This window comes from Salmo salar, chromosome 15 (genome assembly GCF_965601325.2).
Source record: "Salmo salar chromosome 15, fSalSal1, whole genome shotgun sequence".
NCBI lineage: Eukaryota > Metazoa > Chordata > Actinopteri > Salmoniformes > Salmonidae > Salmo > Salmo salar.
Window position 1 is genome coordinate 5,566,349 of NC_138305.1, and position 19,258 is coordinate 5,585,606.

Genomic DNA, 19,258 nt, shown 5'->3' on the forward strand with positions numbered 1-19,258 from the left:
AGTAACTGACTGTAAAGTATCTGACTGTAAAGTATCTGACTGTAAAGTATTTGACTGTAAAGTATTTTTCTGTAAAGTAACTGCCTATAAAGTATCTGACTATAAAGTAACTGACTATAAAGTAACTAACTATAAAGTATCGGACTATAAAGTATCTGACGATAAAGTTTCTGACTGTAAAGTTTCTGATTATAAAATACACTATACAGTACCAGTCAGAAGATTGGACACACCTACTCATTCAAGGGCTTTTCTTTATTTTTACTATTTTCTACTTTCAAAGTTCTTGAAATTTCCTGGATTGACTGATCTTCATGTCCTAATGATGGGCTGTCATTTCTGTTTGCTTATTTGAGCTGTTCTTGCCATAATATGGACTTGGTCTTTTACCAAATAGGGCCATCTTCTGTATACCACCCCTACCTTGTCACAACATAACAAATTGGCTCAAACGCCAATCAGTTGAAGGAAAGAAATGCCACAAATTAACTTTTAACAAGGCACACCTATTAATTGAAATGCATTCTAGGTGATTACTTCATCAAGCTGGTTGAGAGAATGCCAAGAGGGTGCAAAGCTGTCATCAAGGCAAAGGGTGGCTACTTTGAAGATGGCTACCTTGATATCTTCACTATTATTCAACAAAGTAGAAAATAGTCAAAATAAAGAAAAACCCTTGAATGAGTAGGTGTGTCCAAACTTTTGACTGGTACTGTATATACAAAAGTATGTGGACACCCCTTCAAATTAGTGGAAATAGCTATTTCAGCCACACCTGTTGCTGACAGGTGTATAAAATTGAGCACACTGCCAAGCAATCTCCATAGACAAACATTGGCAGTAAAAGGCCTTACTGAAGAGCTCAGTGACTTTCAACGTGGCAACATCATAGGATGCCACCTTTCCAACCAGTCAGTTTGTCAAATTTCTGCCCTGCTAGAGCTGCCCTGGTCAACTGAAAGTGCTGTTATTGTGAAGTGGAAACATTTAGGAGCAATAACAGCTCAGCCGTGAAGTGGTAGGCCACACAAGCGCACAGAATGTGACCGCCAAGTGCTGAAGCGTTTAACTTGTAAAAATCGTCTGTCCTCGGTTGCAACACTCACTATCGAGTTCGGAACTGCCTCTGGAAGCAACGTCAACACAATAACTATTCGTCGGGAGCTTCATGAAATGGGTTTCCATGGCTGAGCAGCAACAGAAGCCTAAGATCACCATGCACAATGCCAAGCGTCGGCTGGAGTGGTGTAAAGCTTGCAGCCATTGGACTCTGTAGCAGTGGAAACGCATTCTCTGGAGTGATGAATCACGCTTTACCATCTGTCATTCCGATGGATGAATCTCGGTTTCGTGGATGCCAGGAGAACGCTACCTGCCTGAATGCATAGTGCCAACTGTAAAATTTGGTGGAGGAGGAATAATGGTCTGAGGGTGTTTTCATGGTTCGAGCTAGGCCCCTTAGTTCCAGTGAAGGGAAATCTTAACTCCTCTGCACACAATGACATTCTAGATGATTCTGTGCTTCCAACTTTGTGGCAACTGTTTGGTGAAGGCCCTTTCCTGTTTCCGCATGACAATGCCCCCATACACAATCTGAGCTCCATAAAGAAATGGTTTGTCGAGGTCAGTGTGGAGGAACTTGACTGGCCTGCACAGAGCCCTGACCTCAACCCCATTGAACACATTTGGGATGAGTTGGAACGCTGACTGCCAGCCAGGCCTAATCCCCCAACATCAGTGCCTGCATCACAAATGCTCTTGTGGCTAAATGGAAGCAAGTCCCTGCAGCAATGTTCCAGCGTCTTGTGGAAAGCCTTTCCAGAAGACTGAACACTGTTTTAGCTGCAGAGGGGGGACCAACTCCGTATTAATGCCCATGATTTTGGAATGAGATGTTCGACGAGCATTTTGGTCATGTAGTGTACATGACTGTAAAGTGTCTGACTATAAAGTGACTGTTTATTCAGACGTAGTGTGGATAAGTATTTTGCTCACCCCATACATTGTGTTTCTCATCTCTCCCAAAGGAGGTGTATGAAAACTCCCACATGCCATAGCCTGGAGTTCTTTGGAAAAGCCCACCCTGGGAATGTTGAAAAAAATTCAAGTTTGTGTGTTAAGATGAAGTATGAGGAAATACTCCTACAGTCTGTACAGTATGGCCCCGTTCCCATTTATTTTAGCCCAGAGGAGGAGGGTGAGGGTCTCATGTTCAAGCCCAGTACTAGGCTTTTGTTAATTTCGTTTTTCCCCTATGCCAATCCCTGGCTTAACCATTCAGAATGAATCAATTTTATGAATTAATTTAACCTTTGAAATTTGACAAACATCTGTTGTGAGACCGGACAGCTTGTTGCTTTAAAACACCAGGTTCGGTTGTCACAGTTTTACAAGTCATTCATTGAAAGTATCCTAACATATTGTATCTGTTTCTAAGGATATGCTAATGTCTCAGAGAAATGCTAGTTTTTTGAGATTGCAACACACTTGTTGCGGAATTTGGCTCATTGTGTCACCTCTACACACAAGCCAAATAAGACAACACTTGGATAAACATCTCACTTCTATGTCAAAATAAAACTCTGCAATCAAAACCTAACAATCCTTTTTCAAAAGGGCATTTTTTGCAACAAAATTATACACACATGCACCATTTGAATTACTCTTCCAAAGCAGCAACACGCTGATGTACTTTTATACAAAACACTACTGTCTTTAGTACTTTGTATACCTTTAATGTTCTCATACAGGCTTCTGTGAAATATTATTCCAGAACAGTATATCTACTCACATTTCAATGAACACAAAAATAGAAAGGCTTTACAAAAAAATACAGTAGAATTACACTACAGTAATCAATACAATATGTTACAGTAAACTCACAGAAAGAAAAATAATTACAGTAATATTACGGTGCAGTGGTAAAAAAATAAAATAGAATTGTATGGGATGGGATGGATGGTTTATGGATCCTTCTGTTAGGGTCTGGTCACATCACCTCATCCACATCACAAGCAATGTCATCCCTGGCTAGGCAACGGGGAAAATGTTGCATTGCGTGCTGTATCCAACCCTGGACTGACCCCACCTCAATGTCTCTGCATGCCTCTTCCATTGTTTGCAGAAGAGCATGTGGTTGGCGGTCAAACACTTTCCAAGCCGATAAATAATTCCTCAATCAGATTGAGAAATAGGGAGTGAGGGGGCAAGTATACAACTGTGAAGTTATTGTGGTTGGTGAACCAGTCCCTGACCAGAGCAGCCCGGTGTAAACTAACATTATCCCAGATGACAACAAACCTGGCCTGCTCTGGTCTGTCCTATACAGCTGCATTATGTAGTGCGTCCAGAAATATGATTGTGTGCAGTATTGTAGGGACCTAGGGTGGCATGGTGATGGAGAACTCATTGCAGACTAATGGCTGCACACAAGGTGATATTTCCCCCGTGCTGCCCAGGGACGTACACAACGGCTCTTTTTCCTATAACATTTCTGCCCCGACACCTGGTTTTAGCTAGATTGAATCCAGCTTCAATGAAAATAAACTCATTAGGCTGTGCAGCTGCATCAAAGTCCAGGACTCACTCTAACAGAAGATGCATACGCTGTACAATGAATATGGTGTAACTCAAAACACAGGACTACAATGTGTTGGAGTGTGGGGTGGGTTGGGTCAGACACGACACATTGAGTCAAAACTACAACAGGCAAGGCAGGTGCCCCCACAGACAACAACCCCCCCCCCCCCCCCCCCCAGAATGGGGGCACCACATACTGCTGTCTGGATGCATCCATGCCGTGCCAATAGGACACAATCTACTGCCATTACTGTATCACAGTATAGTACAGTGACACTTACAGTGGGGGAAATAAGTATTTGATCCCCTGCTGATTTTGTACGTTTGCCCACTGACAAAGAAATGATCAGTCTATAATTTTAATGGTAGGTTTATTTGAACAGTGAGAGACAGAATAACAACAAAAAAATCCAGAAAAACGCATGTCAAAAATGTTATAAAATGATTTGCATTTTAATGAGGGAAATAAGTATTTGACCCCCTCTCAATCAGAAAGATTTCTGGCCGTCAGGCCATGATTTATGACATGGTCCACCAAAGTGGCCCTAATGTCGTCGGAAATATGTCTCCGTCTATTGCCTGGTCCCCTTTGGCCTCTGCCTCTCACTGCCTCAATGTTTGCAAAGTTCTCACAAAAGAGGTGATCTTACCTGAGGTGATCTTACCTGAGGTCTATTTGTAGTGCTGAGGCTCAGACTAATTGGTGTTCAATTACTGTAGAAGTGTTTTCATGTGTGTGTGTGTGGGTGTTGCCAAATTCAGGTATGTTTTGCATTTCGAATAGAAGTGTTTTCCCAATGATTGCAAGTGACTTCAATTTTGTTCAAAGTGTCTAATGTAAGAAACAGTGTGTAGTGTTTTGAAAGTGTTTTGCAGAATTGTAAACAAATTGCTAAGCAGAAAATATTTTAGTACTTTTGGTGCCTTTGTTTAAGGCATGGATACAAAAGTTACGTTTTTGATGCTTTTGTCTGAGCATTCACTTTCAGTGTGTAAGCAATCGGCAAAAACAGTAATAAAATTGTTCGCTCTGCTAGTAAGGTGCTAGGGGTCAAGCAGACAGATGAGGAGGTTATTTATGACATAAGAGCCTTTCCAAAAGCCCACAAGGTAATGATGGAGCCCAGACATCCTCTTTACCAGAAGTTTGAGCTACTCCCCTCGGGGAGAATGAGGCCAAGCGATCATTTATCCCAGCGGCAGTAAGGCTCCTGAATGTTTAAAACCACCAGTAGGACCAGATGATCATTACAGTTTTTCACACACACACACACACGCACGCACACACACACCACACACACACACACACACACACACACACACACACACACACACACACACACACACACACACACACACACACACACGCACGCACACACACACACGCACGCACGCACACACACACACACACACACACACACACGCACACACAGACACACACGCACGTGCGCATGCACGCACGCACGCATGCACGCACACACACACACACACACACACACACACACACACACACACACACTACCAGATCCTCTGTGTTAACCTCTACCACCAGTTCTATAAATCAGTTCTATTAAACAGTTCTATTAATCAGTTATATTACAGTTTTTCCCAATTGTTTACACACTAAAATCACCGAAACCTGAAACTCATGTCCCAAATCCCTAAACCAAGTCTGCAAAATTGCAAGCACAATTCCTGCTTTACAATCAGTTTTCAATTCTATATCACACTTTTTGCAAAACATTACCACAGTTCTCTACATTAGGCACAACATTCAAAATTTTAATATTTTTAGTCCCTTTGGAAGGCAACACCAATCCCAATGCCAAGCTCTATATACTAGTTGGCAACACCCACTCCTCACAGGTGTAAACACTAGTTGCTAAATTGTTCACTTAGAAATCAGAGCTTTAGCACTATAAAAGGCCACAGATGAGCTCTCCTGTTTTGGAGGAAAATGGAAGAAAATGGTGAAGCAAGAACTAGAGGTGAAGGAGTGAGACAAGGACGAAGGACATTTGTCTCAGATGAGATCAGGGCCACATTGGTTGACCATTTGTTCAACCATGGATTGAGTATGAGGGAGGCTGGGCAGAGAGTTCAGCCCAACCTGAGCCGCTACACGGTTGTATCTGTCATCTGTACATTTAGAAATGAGAACCGGTAAGTTACCTACCATCTACACTATTTTATTTTTTTATTTCACCTTTATTTAACCAGGTAGGCAAGTTGAGAGCAAGTTCTCATTTACAACTGCGACCTGGCCAAGATAAAGCAAAGCAGTTCGACACATACAACAACACAGAGTTACATATGGAGTATAACAAACATACAGTCAATAATACAGTAGAAAATAAGTATATATACAATGTAAGCAAATGAGGTGAGATAAGGGAGGTAAAGGCAATAAATAGGCCATAGTGGCAAAGTAAATACAATATAGCAATTAAAACACTGGAATGGTAGATTTGACAGTAGATGAGTGTGCAAAGTAGAAATACTGGGGTGCAAAGGAGCTAAATATATAAATAAATACAGTAGGGGAAGCGGTAGTTGTTTGGGCTATTTATAGATGGGCTATGTGCAGTGATCTGTGAGCTGCTCTGACAGCTGGTGCTTAAAGCTAGTGAGGGAGATAAGTGTTTCCAGTTTCAGAGATTTTTGTAGTTCTATGCTCTTTATGTATACTGCTCAAAAAAATAAAGGGAACACTTAAACAACACATCCTAGATCTGAATGAAAGAAATAATCTTATTAAATAGTTTTTTCTTTACATAGTTGAATGTGCTGACAACAAAATCACACAAAAATAATCAATGGAAATCCAGTTTATCAACCCATGGAGGTCTGGATTTGGAGTCACACTCAAAATTAAAGTGGAAAACCACACTACAGGCTGATCCAACTTTGATGTAATGTCCTTAAAACAAGTCAAAATGAGGCTCAGTAGTGTGTGTGGCCTCCACGTGCCTGTATGACCTCCCTACAACGCCTGGGCATGCTCCTGATGAGGTGGCGGATGGTCTCCTGAGGGATCTCCTCCCAGACCTGGACTAAAGCATCCGCCAACTCCTGGACAGTCTGTGGTGCAACGTGGAGTTGGTGGATGGAGCGAGACATGATGTCCCAGATGTGCTCAATTGGATTCAGGTCTGGGGAACGGGCGGGCCAGTCCATAGCATCAATGCCTTCCTCTTGCAGGAACTGCTGACACACTCCAGCCACATGAGGTCTAGCATTGTCTTGCATTAGGAGGAACCCAGGGCCAACCGCACCAGCATATGGTCTCACAAGGGGTCTGAGGATCTCATCTCGGTACCTAATGGCAGTCAGGCTACCTCTGGCGAGCACATGGAGGGCTGTGCGGCCCCCCAAAGAAATGCCACCCTACACCATGACTGACCCATCGCCAAACCGGTCATGCTGGAGGATGTTGCAGGCAGCAGAACGTTCTCCACGGCGTCTCCAGACTCTGTCACGTCTGTCACGTGCTCAGTGTGAACCTGCTTTCATCTGTGAAGAGCACAGGGCGCCAGTGGCGAATTTGCCAATCTTGGTGTTCTCTGGCAAATGCCAAACGTCCTGCACGGTGTTGTGCTGTAAGCACAACCCCCACCTGTGGACGTCGGGCCCTCATACCACCCTCATGGAGTCTGTTTCTGACCGTTTGAGCAGACACATGCACATTTGTGGCCTGCTGGAGGTCATTTTGCAGGGCTCTGGCAGTGCTTCTCCTGCTCCTCCTTGCACAAAGGCGGAGGTAGCGGTCCTGCTGCTGGGTTGTTGCCCTCCTACTGCCTCCTCCACATCTCCTGATGTACTGGCCTGTCTCCTGGTAGCGCCTCCATGCTCTGGACACTACGCTGACAGACACAGCAAACCTTCTTGCCACAGCTCGCATTGATGTGCCATCCTGGATGAGCTGCACTACCTGAGCCACTTGTGTGGGTTGTAGACTCTGTCTCATGCTACCACTAGAGTGAAAGCACCGCCAGCATTCAAAAGTGACCAAAACATCAGCCAGGAAGCATAGGAACTGAGAAGTGGTCTGTGGTTACCACCTGCAGAACCACTCCTTTATTCGGGGTGTCTTGCTAATTGCCTATAATTTCCACCTGTTGTCTATTCCATTTGCACAACAGCATGTGAAATTTATTGACAATCAGTGTTGCTTCCTAAGTGGACAGTTTGATTTCACAGAAGTGTGATTGACTTGGAGTTACATTGTGTTGTTTAAGTGTTCCCTTTATTTTTTTGAGCAGTGTATTTATACTGCAGTACGACATATCAGTAGGCCTATGTTACTCAGTGATTGTTGGCCAATGTTACTGTAATGTCATTTCATATTGAAAGAAAATAGATTATTTTAGCTTACTGTGACCAATCATATTTGGGTCTCCAGAACAGGAGCCCGCTTTTGTGAACATGGTGGTGGCAAACAATACCATTAGACTACGAGAAATCCAGAACCACATAATTGCAGACAAAACAATATTCAATAACATTCACCAGGTGGGATTGTCTACGTTGAACCGTGTATAGTTAGAGGTCAATCCCCTGTCAATCAATTGCAAGAAAATGAGCTTTAAAACTGCAAAATGTTCTTTTCACCCCATGACAAAATGTGCAGAATTGCAGGAAATAAGCTTTAACCCTGAAAAATTCTCTCCACCAACAAGAGGGGTGTGAACAGTTTGTGTCATGAACAGTGCTTGTGCCCATAGAAATAGATGCAACGTGCACAACGAGGCGCCGGATGTTCCCCAATGCTGGAAAGGGAAAGGGGATACCTAGTCAGTTGTACAACTGAATACCTTCAACTGAAATGTGTCTTCTGCATGGTCTTCCCTGTGGCTCAGTTGGTAGAGCATGGTGTGTGCAACGCCAGGGTTGTGGGTTTGTTTCCCACGGGGGGCCAGTACAAAATGCATGAAATGAAATGTATGTATTCACTACTGTAAGTCGCTCTGGATAAGAACGTCTGCTAAATGACTAAAATGTAAATGTATTACAATTCAACTGCATTTGGCTGAAACCGGTCTACAGGGTGCCATTTGAGAAAAACTCAGAGGGTTAAAGAACAGTGATATGACTATGTGCAAATAAGTACTATACTGTGAATTTACTATCATATCAGCACTGTATACACATTACAGTACTGTAATCCAGTGTATTGTGCCTCACCATATTGACTGTTCAAGGTCTATGTCACATATTGTCTTGTCTGTTTCAGAGAGTCTTGGAGCTGGATGCTGCTGCAATTCAGCATGTTTATATTTACATTGATGAGACTAGCTTCAACCTAGCCAGAAGAAGAGGACGGGGACTGAACATTATTGGTCACCGTGACATTGTGAATGTCCCTGGACAGCGTGGAGGCAATATCACCATGTGCGCAGCCGTTAGTCAGCAAGGCGTCCTCCATCACCATGCCAACCATGGTCCCTACAACACTGCCCTTCTCATCACATTCCTGGACACACTACATGGCATCCTCATTCCAGCCGAGCAGAGGGGTGGACCAGAGCAGCCCAGGTATGTTGTCTGGGACAACGTGAGTTTCCACCGGGCTGCTCTGGTCCGCAACTGGTTCATCGACCACCCACAATTTATTATTCAATACCTCTCACCGTATTCCCCATTCCTACACACAATTGAAGAGTTTTTGTTCGGCATGGCGATGGAAGGTGTATGACCACCATCCCCTCGCACGCATGCCTCTTCTCCAGGCAACGGAGGACGCACGTGGTGAAGTTGATGTGGGGGCTTTTGGCGGCTGTATCCATCACTCCAGAAGATTCTTTCCCCGCTGTTTAGCCAGGGAGAACATTGCATGTGATGTAGATGAGGTGCTGTGGCCAGACCAAAATAGGAGGCAGGATGCAGCCTAATGTCTTTTTTCTTACATTTTTGTATGTGTTTTTGTGTTTTTTTTTGTTTTTGATTTTGAAAGAATTAGCCACTTTCTTTTTTTTGTGTGCAGAAAACACTTTATCTTACTGAATGTTTTCCTGGTTTTCTCCTCTTGGGTATGGAAAGTGTCATATACAAAACACAAGTGTTCAAAAATGCTATATTATGGAAATAAATTACAATGTTTTTGTTACTGTAGTGCATTTGTGTGTTTATTTATGCATATTTGAGTAGGCATACAGTACTGTAACAATATTTTACAACTGCCTACAGTGTAACACTGAAAATGCAAAATACATAAATGATGGGATATTCATAGTAGAGTTTCGTGTTGAGCACATCAGTGTGTTGGTTGGTAGACAGAGCTATTCATATGACGTGTGCTGCTACAAAAACCTATTGTAAAGAGAACAGTTTGAATGTAGTGTTTGCTTTTGCTAGAGATTTGTAGAGTTTTGTATTTAGAGTTTTGGGAAAATGGCCCAAAGATTCAGCAAACAGGGGTGTAAACAATTGTGGAAAACTAAACTTCCTACCTGTATTTATCCTCTGTATAAGACAGAGGACAATCTTCCGTTATGTATGCACAGAGCCGCAACCAATACTTCACCACAATAAAGTTATCTTATTGTGTGTTTCATTGACGGCACGTAATCAACATTTTATGGACTGTGAAATTAATTTTGTCAATCTAGATGACATGCTAGAAGGAGAACAGGATGAGTGAACCTCTTCGCTGGAAAGGAAGTCATGGCATGCTTGTTTTCCCATCCACCCCCTTCTCAAGATGTTTAAACACATATCTCCAAAGAAAAATACTATAAACTGTGTATTCTGACGTAGTGTTACGTATTGTACTCCCCCATATTTTGTTTCATCTCTCCCAAAGGAGGTGTGAAAACTCCCAGATGTCATAGCCTGGAGTTCTATGGAAAAACACGCCTTGTAAATGTTGCAATACATTCAAGTGTGTGTTAAAATGAAGTATGAAGCAATACTCCTACAGTCTGGCCCAGTTCCCATTTTGTGTGTGTGTGTGTTCCAGTATTCTTAGTTTTCTCTCAGTTCACAGATTTCTAATCACAAGGTGGCTGAGCTCTACTCTTGTTTGCTATAACTTCTTCTTTTGTTTGGCTGTACCTCTATTTGGTAAGGCTTTAGCTTTCACTGTAGTTTTCATTTCAGATGTATTTTTCTCGCCTACTCTCGCTCTCTCTCCCTCGCTTGCTCTCGCTCTCTGTCTCTATTGCTATAATAAACACCCCCCAAAAATGCCTTTCTTTGTGTAATAGGCTTCTGGAAATAGCCCCTAGTTGTAAAAAATTATTCAGCAATTTTAAACAGAAGTGTAGATAAAGATGGATTTTTTTTAGTTCTGGGGACTTCTATTTGGACTCTCAATGTCTGAATCAAAAACAAACTCTTATCCGCATCCCAACATATTCCCTCCATAGTGCACTTCTTTTAACCAGGACAAATAGGGTGCCAATTAGGATGCACTCTAAACCTGCACCAATAGCTGTAGCTAGGGACTACAACACCTTTTATAAATGTTAAACCCATAAATGGACCAGTCACTTTACAGTTCCTTAAATTTCATCTACTCAATGTTTCATTTGTATCCTTCAAAATAGACAACAGCAGGGTATCAATTAACTACAATATTTTACCTTTTGAGTTTAGTCATTAAAGGTCTCATTTAATTCAAAAAGGAATTCAAGTTCACTCAAAATCTTGATTTGACAGTCATTAAAAAGATCAATGAAAATATATATTTATTAAATGCAAAGTTCACAAAAAGGTAGAACATTTTTGATTGTCTCTGAGTTTAATTTAAAGATGGGTGTTTGAACCAGCTGCTAGTATGTTTTGACCCCTGACCTTTAACCCCTGACTTATGACCTTTAAGCTATAGGGCACTCTCCTCAGCCCAGGCGTTGCTGAAACCTGACCATGCCTGGATAGGTATTTCACATATCAGCTAGCTAAACACATTATGTTGTAGCTTTGTGATCTAAAGGCACCATTGAAAATGAGTCCCTGGTCTCAATGGGGCTCCCCTGATTATATACATGTTAATAAAATAGTTGTTTTATTACTTTTGAAATCCCAGACTGTAGCTTTAAGGTTCCCATGTGGGGTCAAAGCTAATTTACTCTTTCTGGACTGTTATTTATCATTTTGTCACTTAAAAAAAATATATATAGTACATGAATGTGCCACTGAGAAACAACATGGTCTGCTGGGTAAAAACTGAAGACAGAAGGAAACAACATGGCATGCTGGATAAAAACCGAAGATGGAAGGAAACTGAAAAAGTGCACTAGTGGAAGGAGGAATCACATTTTTCCATTCATTTTTTTTTTTTTACTTCTCCCACCCCTGTCCCCCCCACACACTTGGAATGTCCTTTCATTGTTCTATGGACCAGGAGAAGGGGGGTGGAGGTGGTGGTGAGGGTGGAGGGACGGGGTCCAATTGGGACTTTAGGAATGCTTGGGCTTCACCTTCCTACAGCGTTTACCCTGCAAACACACAGATACACACAGACAGTGTTAGATCAGTTGGAGTTTGTGAACGTTAGGGCTGGATTTAATCCGAATCGCAGAAGTATTGCGGAAGATTAATGCTAGATTTAAATTTAAAAGGCAATGTTTTCTGGAGACCGCATTCACTGTAAACGTTGCATATGTAGGCTCAATCAGAAATGTTTTTGACATTTTTTGGGCAGATCGTCCACGATACGGATTAAATCCAACCCTTAGTCTTCAGGACAATTACACAACGTAAGAGTAACGTAACATGTTGCTAAAATATGTAGTCTAAGAGACAATTTACACTTGATCTGAATATGTGGTCAGAGGCTCCCTATAGATGGTGTGATGCAATTGCGCAGCTTCAGGAGGCACACAGAGGCCAAATTTAGCTCTGAATCCCCTTCGCCGTGCACCTCTCAAATGTTGCAATAATGCAGAAGGCTCCCGATAGCTCCGCGTTGACACGATTGGTTGACAGTAGGTGGGGGGCGGGAAGTACTGTATAAACACAAACTCACTTCCTTGACAACTTAATTCACAACAGCTCTGCGCTGCTCGGCGAAGCGCAATAGGTATGCATTCCCTGACTTCTGCAGAGGCCGTATCACTGTAAATACTGTACGGCCAATGCCGACATCGAACTGAGCGTGGAGTCTAAGTGAGAGCAGCATACCTTGAAGTTGGTGTTGTGGCACATCTTGGTCGGCTTGTCCAAGTGTTTAATCAGGTTAGTAACCCAGGCAGGGCCAGTAGGGGCACACAGCTTATGTCCCTTTCTGGTGTGGAAGCTGTAACACAATACAAGCACTACATCAGTACAGACCATCATTTATATACAACCATACTATCAGTTGGAGTGTTCACCGCACTGCTAGTTAGGCCAATCCAATCCTCTCTGATCTCCAGGAAGACTTAGGATTGGACACTGGTGGCATTCCAGGACGACCACATTACAGTCGCTCTGTGTGGTTACATGCCATGTCATTGACCGTTCAGTCAGATATCAGATTGCTGTATCATCTGATGAGTCTAGCTGATATGTTAAAGACTTATCCAGGCATTGTGAAATCTGTCAGTTGACTGCAATGTGGTCAGCCTGGAACGTGGCCTAAGTCTTTAAGCGAATACCTGAACTTCCGGTCTCTTAGTCAATAGGATACTCACACCACGGCGTCAATGGAGCAGCCTTGACCCCTAACCTGAGGCTGGTAACCCGTGACAACGCGTTGTGGGATCTCTTTTTTACTGACCTCCAGACAGCAGTCCATCACCATCTGGCCCTGAGTCACTGAGAGAGGAGAGAAAGAGAATTTACAAAAACATTGAACTCTGTTAAACACTCAAGCAGATAATTGCCTCAACAACAACTAACGTTGTAAAGTTTTAGAGAATTAGTGATGGAGAAATAAGGAGACAGATTGAGGGATAGGAGACAGATTAGGCGATAGGACACAGATGAAGGGATAGGAGACAGATGGAGGGATACGAGAGGATTGTGTGTGTGTGTGTGTGTGTGTGTGTGTGTGTGTGTGTGTGTGTGTGTGTGTGTGTGTGTGTGTGTGTGTGTGTGTGTGTGTGTATGTGTGTGCTGCACTTGACTCTAAGGCCCTTCCATAGAAACACCCACATTTTGGACTGAAATAGCAAGGATAAAACATTGGACAGTGTGAATGACCCTGTTTCACACACACACACACACACACACACACACACACACACACACACACACACACACACACACACACACACACACACACACACACACACAGAGAGGGAGAGAGAGAGAGAAATGGTTAAAGATGGAAAGAGAGAGGGGAGAGAGATAAAGAGACAGGAAGCAGAGGGATAGATTGCTTATCATATGTTAATGATGTGACACTAGTTATGATGTGACACTAGTAATGATGTGACACTAGTTATGATGTGACACTAGTTATGATGTGACACTAGTAATGATGTGACACTAGTTATGATGTGACACTAGTAATGATGTGACACTAGTAATGATGTGACACTAGTTATGATGTGACACTAGTTATGATGTGACACTAGTTATGATGTGACACTAGTTATGATGTGACACTAGTTATGATGTGACACTAGGTAATGAAGTGACACTAGTTATGATGTGACACTAGTTATGATGTGACACTAGTTATGATGTGACACTTGTTATGATGTGACACTAGTTATGATGTGACACTAGTTATGATGTGACACTAGTTATGATGTGACACTTGTTATGATGTGACACTAGTTATGATGTGACACTAGTTATGATGTGACACTAGGTAATGATGGATGCTGTCTGCCCGGGGATTCCCCCATGGAAGCATTTTCTAGTGTTTGTTTGTGTGTGTTTGTGTGCGTGCAGTGTTGGAAAAAGTACCCAATTGTCATACCTGAGTAAAAGTAAAGATACCTTAATAGAAAATGACTCAAGTAAAAGTGAAAGTCACCTCGTAAAATACTACTTGAGTAAAAGTCTAAAAGTATTTTGTTTTTAAATATACTTAAGTATCAAAAATAAAATGTATTTGCTAAAATATACGTTTCAGAAGTAAAAGTATAAATCTTTTAAAATTCCTTATATTAAGAAAACCAGACAGCACGATTTTCTTGTTTTTTAAATGTACAGATAGCAAGGGGGACACTCCAACATCATCTACAAACAAAGCATGTGTTTAGTGAGTCTGTCAGATCAGAGACAGTAGAGATGAGCATGGGTCTTCTCTTCATAAGTGCATGAATTGGACCATTTTCCTGTCCTGCTAAGCATTCAAAATGATACTTTTGGGTGTCATAGAAAATGTACGGAGTAAAAAGTACATTATTTCTTTAGGAATGTAGTGAACTAAAAATAAAAGTTGACAAAATTAAAGTACAGATACCCAAAAAAACTATTTAAGTAATACTTTAAAGTATTTTTACTTAAGTACTTTACTCCACTGTGTGCATGTGTGTATTAGTTTATCTGTGTACCTTGTCTTCCAGTAATGAACAGCATAAAAAAGACATATCTGCATCCCGTCATGATGATAAAGTAACCAACCTGTCCAGGAACAGAGAGGACTTACCCTGGTAGCAGACGCAGAGGAACAGAACAGAGAAGAGGATCTTGGCACTGTCCATGGTAGACACCATGATGGGTCACTGATAACCTGAGCTTTACGGAGGTGTCTGGACTAACACTGAGTGAAGATCTCTTCCAGAGAACAGAAGAAATGTATGTGTGAAATGTAGATTATGTCTGTTTGTGAATCTCTGTAAAGGTTTCCTCGGTCTGTCTGTCTTCCCCTGATGTTAAGCTCTGCTGTGTGACAAGACTATGTCTGCTCTGTGATGAGAACCTCTCTGTTACTCTGTGTTTATAGACTCCATTAAGTTTCACTTTTAGTCACACACCCCCATGTGTGTGTGTGTGTGTGTGTGTGTGTGTGTGTGTGTTTGTGAGAGTGTGTGTGTGTGTTCGTGCGTGTGTGCAATCTAGCTTCAGGGCAATTCCCAAGATTTGATATGTAAATCTGCGCCTCTCCATTTAGTATAATCCATAACCTTACGTTTGGTTACATTATGAATATAATAGCAGCCGTACAATATAATATGAATTAGAGGACGTATAGTAATTATACGTCTTACCTGGTCGTACAATATCATACGAATTGGATGATGTAAATTGATCATACAACTTGGAGGTTTTATAGGTTTTTCTCTGAGACCAGGCTGCTTGTTGCGTTGTAACAACAAAGGAAATTTACGGGGAGAATTTATATTGGTAGTTAGGGGAACTTCTCTGCACTACATTAACTGTCTGTAAAGTATCAATCTGTTAAGATCTTACACATAACCTCTAAGGCACTGCATGGCCTTGCCCCATCATATCTAACAGACATGCACATTTCATACAACCCAAAGAGGGGTCTCCAATCCCAAGGAGTCGGTCTGTTTAATGTACCTAGATGCAGGACCGAGGAGGCGGTCTGTTTAATGTACCTAGATGCAGGGCCGAGGAGGCGGTCTGTTTAATGTACCTAGATGCAGGGCCGAGGAGGCGGTCTGTTTAATGTACCTAGATGCAGGACCGAGGAGGCGGTCTGTTTAATGTACCTAGATGCAGGGCCGAGGAGGCGGTCTGTTTAATGTACCTAGATGCAGGACCGAGGAGGCGGTCTGTTTAATGTACCTAGATGCAGGGCCGAGGAGGCGGTCTGTTTAATGTACCTAGATGCAGGACCGAGGAGGCGGTCTGTTTAATGTACCTAGATGCATGACCAAGGAGCCGGTCTTTTTAATTCTTAAAATAATTGTTATGCTTTTTGTGAACGTTTATCGTGAGTAATTTAGTAAAATGTTAGCGAATTCCCCGGAAGATTGCGGGGGGTATGCTAGTTCTGAACGTCACATGCTAATGTAAAAAGCTGTTTTTTGATATAAATATGAACTTGATTGAACAAAACATGCATGTATTGTATAACATAATGTCCTAGGGTTGTCATCTGATGAAGATCATCAAAGGTGAGTGCTGCATTTAGCTGTCTTCTGGGTTTTGGTGACATTATATGCTGGCTTGAAAAATGGGTGTCTGATTATTTCTGGCTTGGTACTCTGCTGACATAATCTAATGTTTTGCTTTCGTTGTAAAGCCTTTTTGAAATCGGACAGTGTGGTTAGATTAACGAGAGTCTTGTCTTTAAATGGCTGTAAAATAGTCATATGTTTGAGAAATTGAAGTAATAGGATTTTTAAGGTTTTGAAAATCGCGCCACAGGATAGCAGTGGCTGTTACGTAGGTGGGACGAATTCGTCCCGCCTAGCCTAGAGAGGCTAAAGACAGTAGGTTACTAAAGAGAGCAGGTTACTAAAGACAGATGGTTACTAAAGACAGTAGGTTAGTAAAGAGAGCAGGTTACTAAAGACAGATGGTTACTAAAGACAGTAGGTTAGTAAAGACAGACGGTTACATAGACAGTAGGTTACTAAAGACTGTAGGTTACTAAAGAGAGCAGGTTACTAAAGACAGATGGTTACTAAAGACAGAAAGGTTACTAAAGACAGTAGGTCACTAAAGGCAGTAGGTCACTAAAGACAGTAGGTTACTAAAGACAGAAGGTTACTAAAGACAGTAGGTTACTAAAGACAGTAGGTCACTAAAGGCAGTAGGTTACTAAAGGCAGTAGGTCACTAAAGACAGTAGGTCACTAAATGCAGTAGGTTACTAAAGACAGTAGGTTACTAAAGACTGTAGGTTACTAATGCCAGTAGGTTACTAAAGACAGTAGGTTACTAAAGACAGTAGGTTACTAAAGACAGTAGGTTACTAAAGACAGTAGTAACCATAGACAGTAGGTTACGAAAGACAGTAGGTTACTAAAGACAGTTGTTTACCATAGACAGGTTACTATAGAAAGTAGGTTACTAAAGACAGTAGGTTACTAAAATATAAAGGTTACCAAAGACAGTAAGTTAGTAAAGACAAAAGGTTACTAAAAACATGATATTACCAAAGACAGTAGGATACTAAAGACAGTAGGTTAGCAAAGACAGTAGGTTACTAAAGACTGTAGGTTATTAAAGACAGTAGTTACTAAGGACAGTAGGTTACCAAGGACAGTAGGTTACCATAGACAGTAGGTTGCTAAAGACAGAATGTTACCAAAGACAGTAGGTTACCAAAGACAGTAGATAACCAAAGACATAGGCTACTAAAGACAGAAGGTTACTAAACACAGAAGGTTACAAAACACAGAAGGTTACTAAAGGCAGAAGGTTACTAAAGGAAGAAGGTTACTAAAGACAGAATGTTACTAAAGACAGAATGTTACTAAAGACAGTAGGTTACTAAAGGCAGTAAGTTAGTAAAGACAAAAGGTTACTAAAACATAATATTACCAAAGATAATAGGTTACTAAAATTAGAAGGTTACTAAAGTCAGAAGGTTACTAAAGGCAGTAGGTTACTAAAGGCAGTAGGTTACTAAAGGCAGTAGGTAACTAAAGAGAGCAGGTAACTAAAGAGAGCAGGTAACTAAAGAGAGCAGGTAACTAAAGAGAGCAGGTAACTAATGACAGGTGGTTACTAAAGACAGATGGTTACTAAAGGCAGATGGTTACTATAGAAAGTAGGTTACTAAAGGCAGTAGGTTACTAAAGGCAGTAGGTTACTAAAGGCAGTAGGTTACTAAAGACAGTAGTAACCATAGACAGTAGGTTACGAAAGACAGTAGGTTACTAAAGACAGTTGTTTACCATAGACAGGTTACTATAGAAAGTAGGTTACTAAAGACAGTAGGTTACTAAAATATAAAGGTTACCAAAGACAGTAAGTTAGTAAAGACAAAAGGTTACTAAAAACATGATATTACCAAAGACAGTAGGATACTAAAGACAGTAGGTTAGCAAAGACAGTAGGTTACTAAAGACTGTAGGTTATTAAAGACAGTAGTTACTAAGGACAGTAGGTTACCAAGGACAGTAGGTTACCATAGACAGTAGGTTGCTAAAGACAGAATGTTACCAAAGACAGTAGGTTACCAAAGACAGTAGATAACCAAAGACATAGGCTACTAAAGACAGAAGGTTACTAAACACAGAAGGTTACAAAACACAGAAGGTTACTAAAGGCAGAAGGTTACTAAAGGAAGAAGGTTACTAAAGACAGAATGTTACTAAAGACAGAATGTTACTAAAGACAGTAGGTTACTAAAGGCAGTAAGTTAGTAAAGACAAAAGGTTACTAAAACATAATATTACCAAAGATAATAGGTTACTAAAATTAGAAGGTTACTAAAGTCAGAAGGTTACTAAAGGCAGTAGGTTACTAAAGGCAGTAGGTTACTAAAGGCAGTAGGTAACTAAAGAGAGCAGGTAACTAAAGAGAGCAGGTAACTAAAGAGAGCAGGTAACTAAAGAGAGCAGGTAACTAATGACAGGTGGTTACTAAAGACAGATGGTTACTAAAGGCAGATGGTTACTATAGAAAGTAGGTTACTAAAGGCAGTAGGTTACTAAAGGCAGTAGGTTACTAAAGGCAGTAGGTTACTAAAGGCAGTAGGTTACTAATGGCAGTACATTACCAAATACAATAGGTTACAGTCTTTAGTAACCTACTGTCTTTAGAAACCTTCTGCCTTTAGTTATCTACTGTCTTTAGTATCCTATCTATGGCACCTTACTGTCTTTAGTGACCATCTGTCTTTAGTTACCATCTGTCTTTAGTTACCATCTGTCTTT

At 41.4% G+C, this 19,258-nt stretch overlaps 1 protein-coding gene across 1 annotated transcript; it reads right to left on the minus strand.

Annotated features, from left to right (window-relative positions):
• Positions 1-11,226: 11,226 nt before the first annotated feature.
• On the minus strand, positions 11,227-15,381 carry LOC106570861 (C-C motif chemokine 20). Its single transcript, XM_014143429.3, has 4 exons — positions 15,107-15,381; positions 13,194-13,317; positions 12,703-12,817; positions 11,227-12,017 (listed from the first exon to the last, which is right to left on the minus strand). The coding sequence occupies exons 1-4, from the start codon at positions 15,171-15,173 to the stop codon at positions 11,979-11,981; spliced, it is 345 nt and encodes a 114-aa protein (XP_013998904.2). The 5' UTR covers positions 15,174-15,381; the 3' UTR covers positions 11,227-11,978.
• Positions 15,382-19,258: the final 3,877 nt, after the last annotated feature.

Coding starts and splice junctions, on each gene's coding strand:
- LOC106570861 (XM_014143429.3), bottom strand. CDS start 15,173: ATGGTGTCTACCATGGACAGTGCCAAGATCCTCTTCTCTGTTCTGTTC. Junction 13,318..15,106: donor CCTCTGCGTCTGCTACCAGG/GTAAGTCCTCTC, acceptor CTCCTCTCTCAG/TGACTCAGGGCCAGATGGTG. Junction 12,018..12,702: donor GCCACAACACCAACTTCAAG/GTATGCTGCTCT, acceptor GTGTGTTTGCAG/GGTAAACGCTGTAGGAAGGT.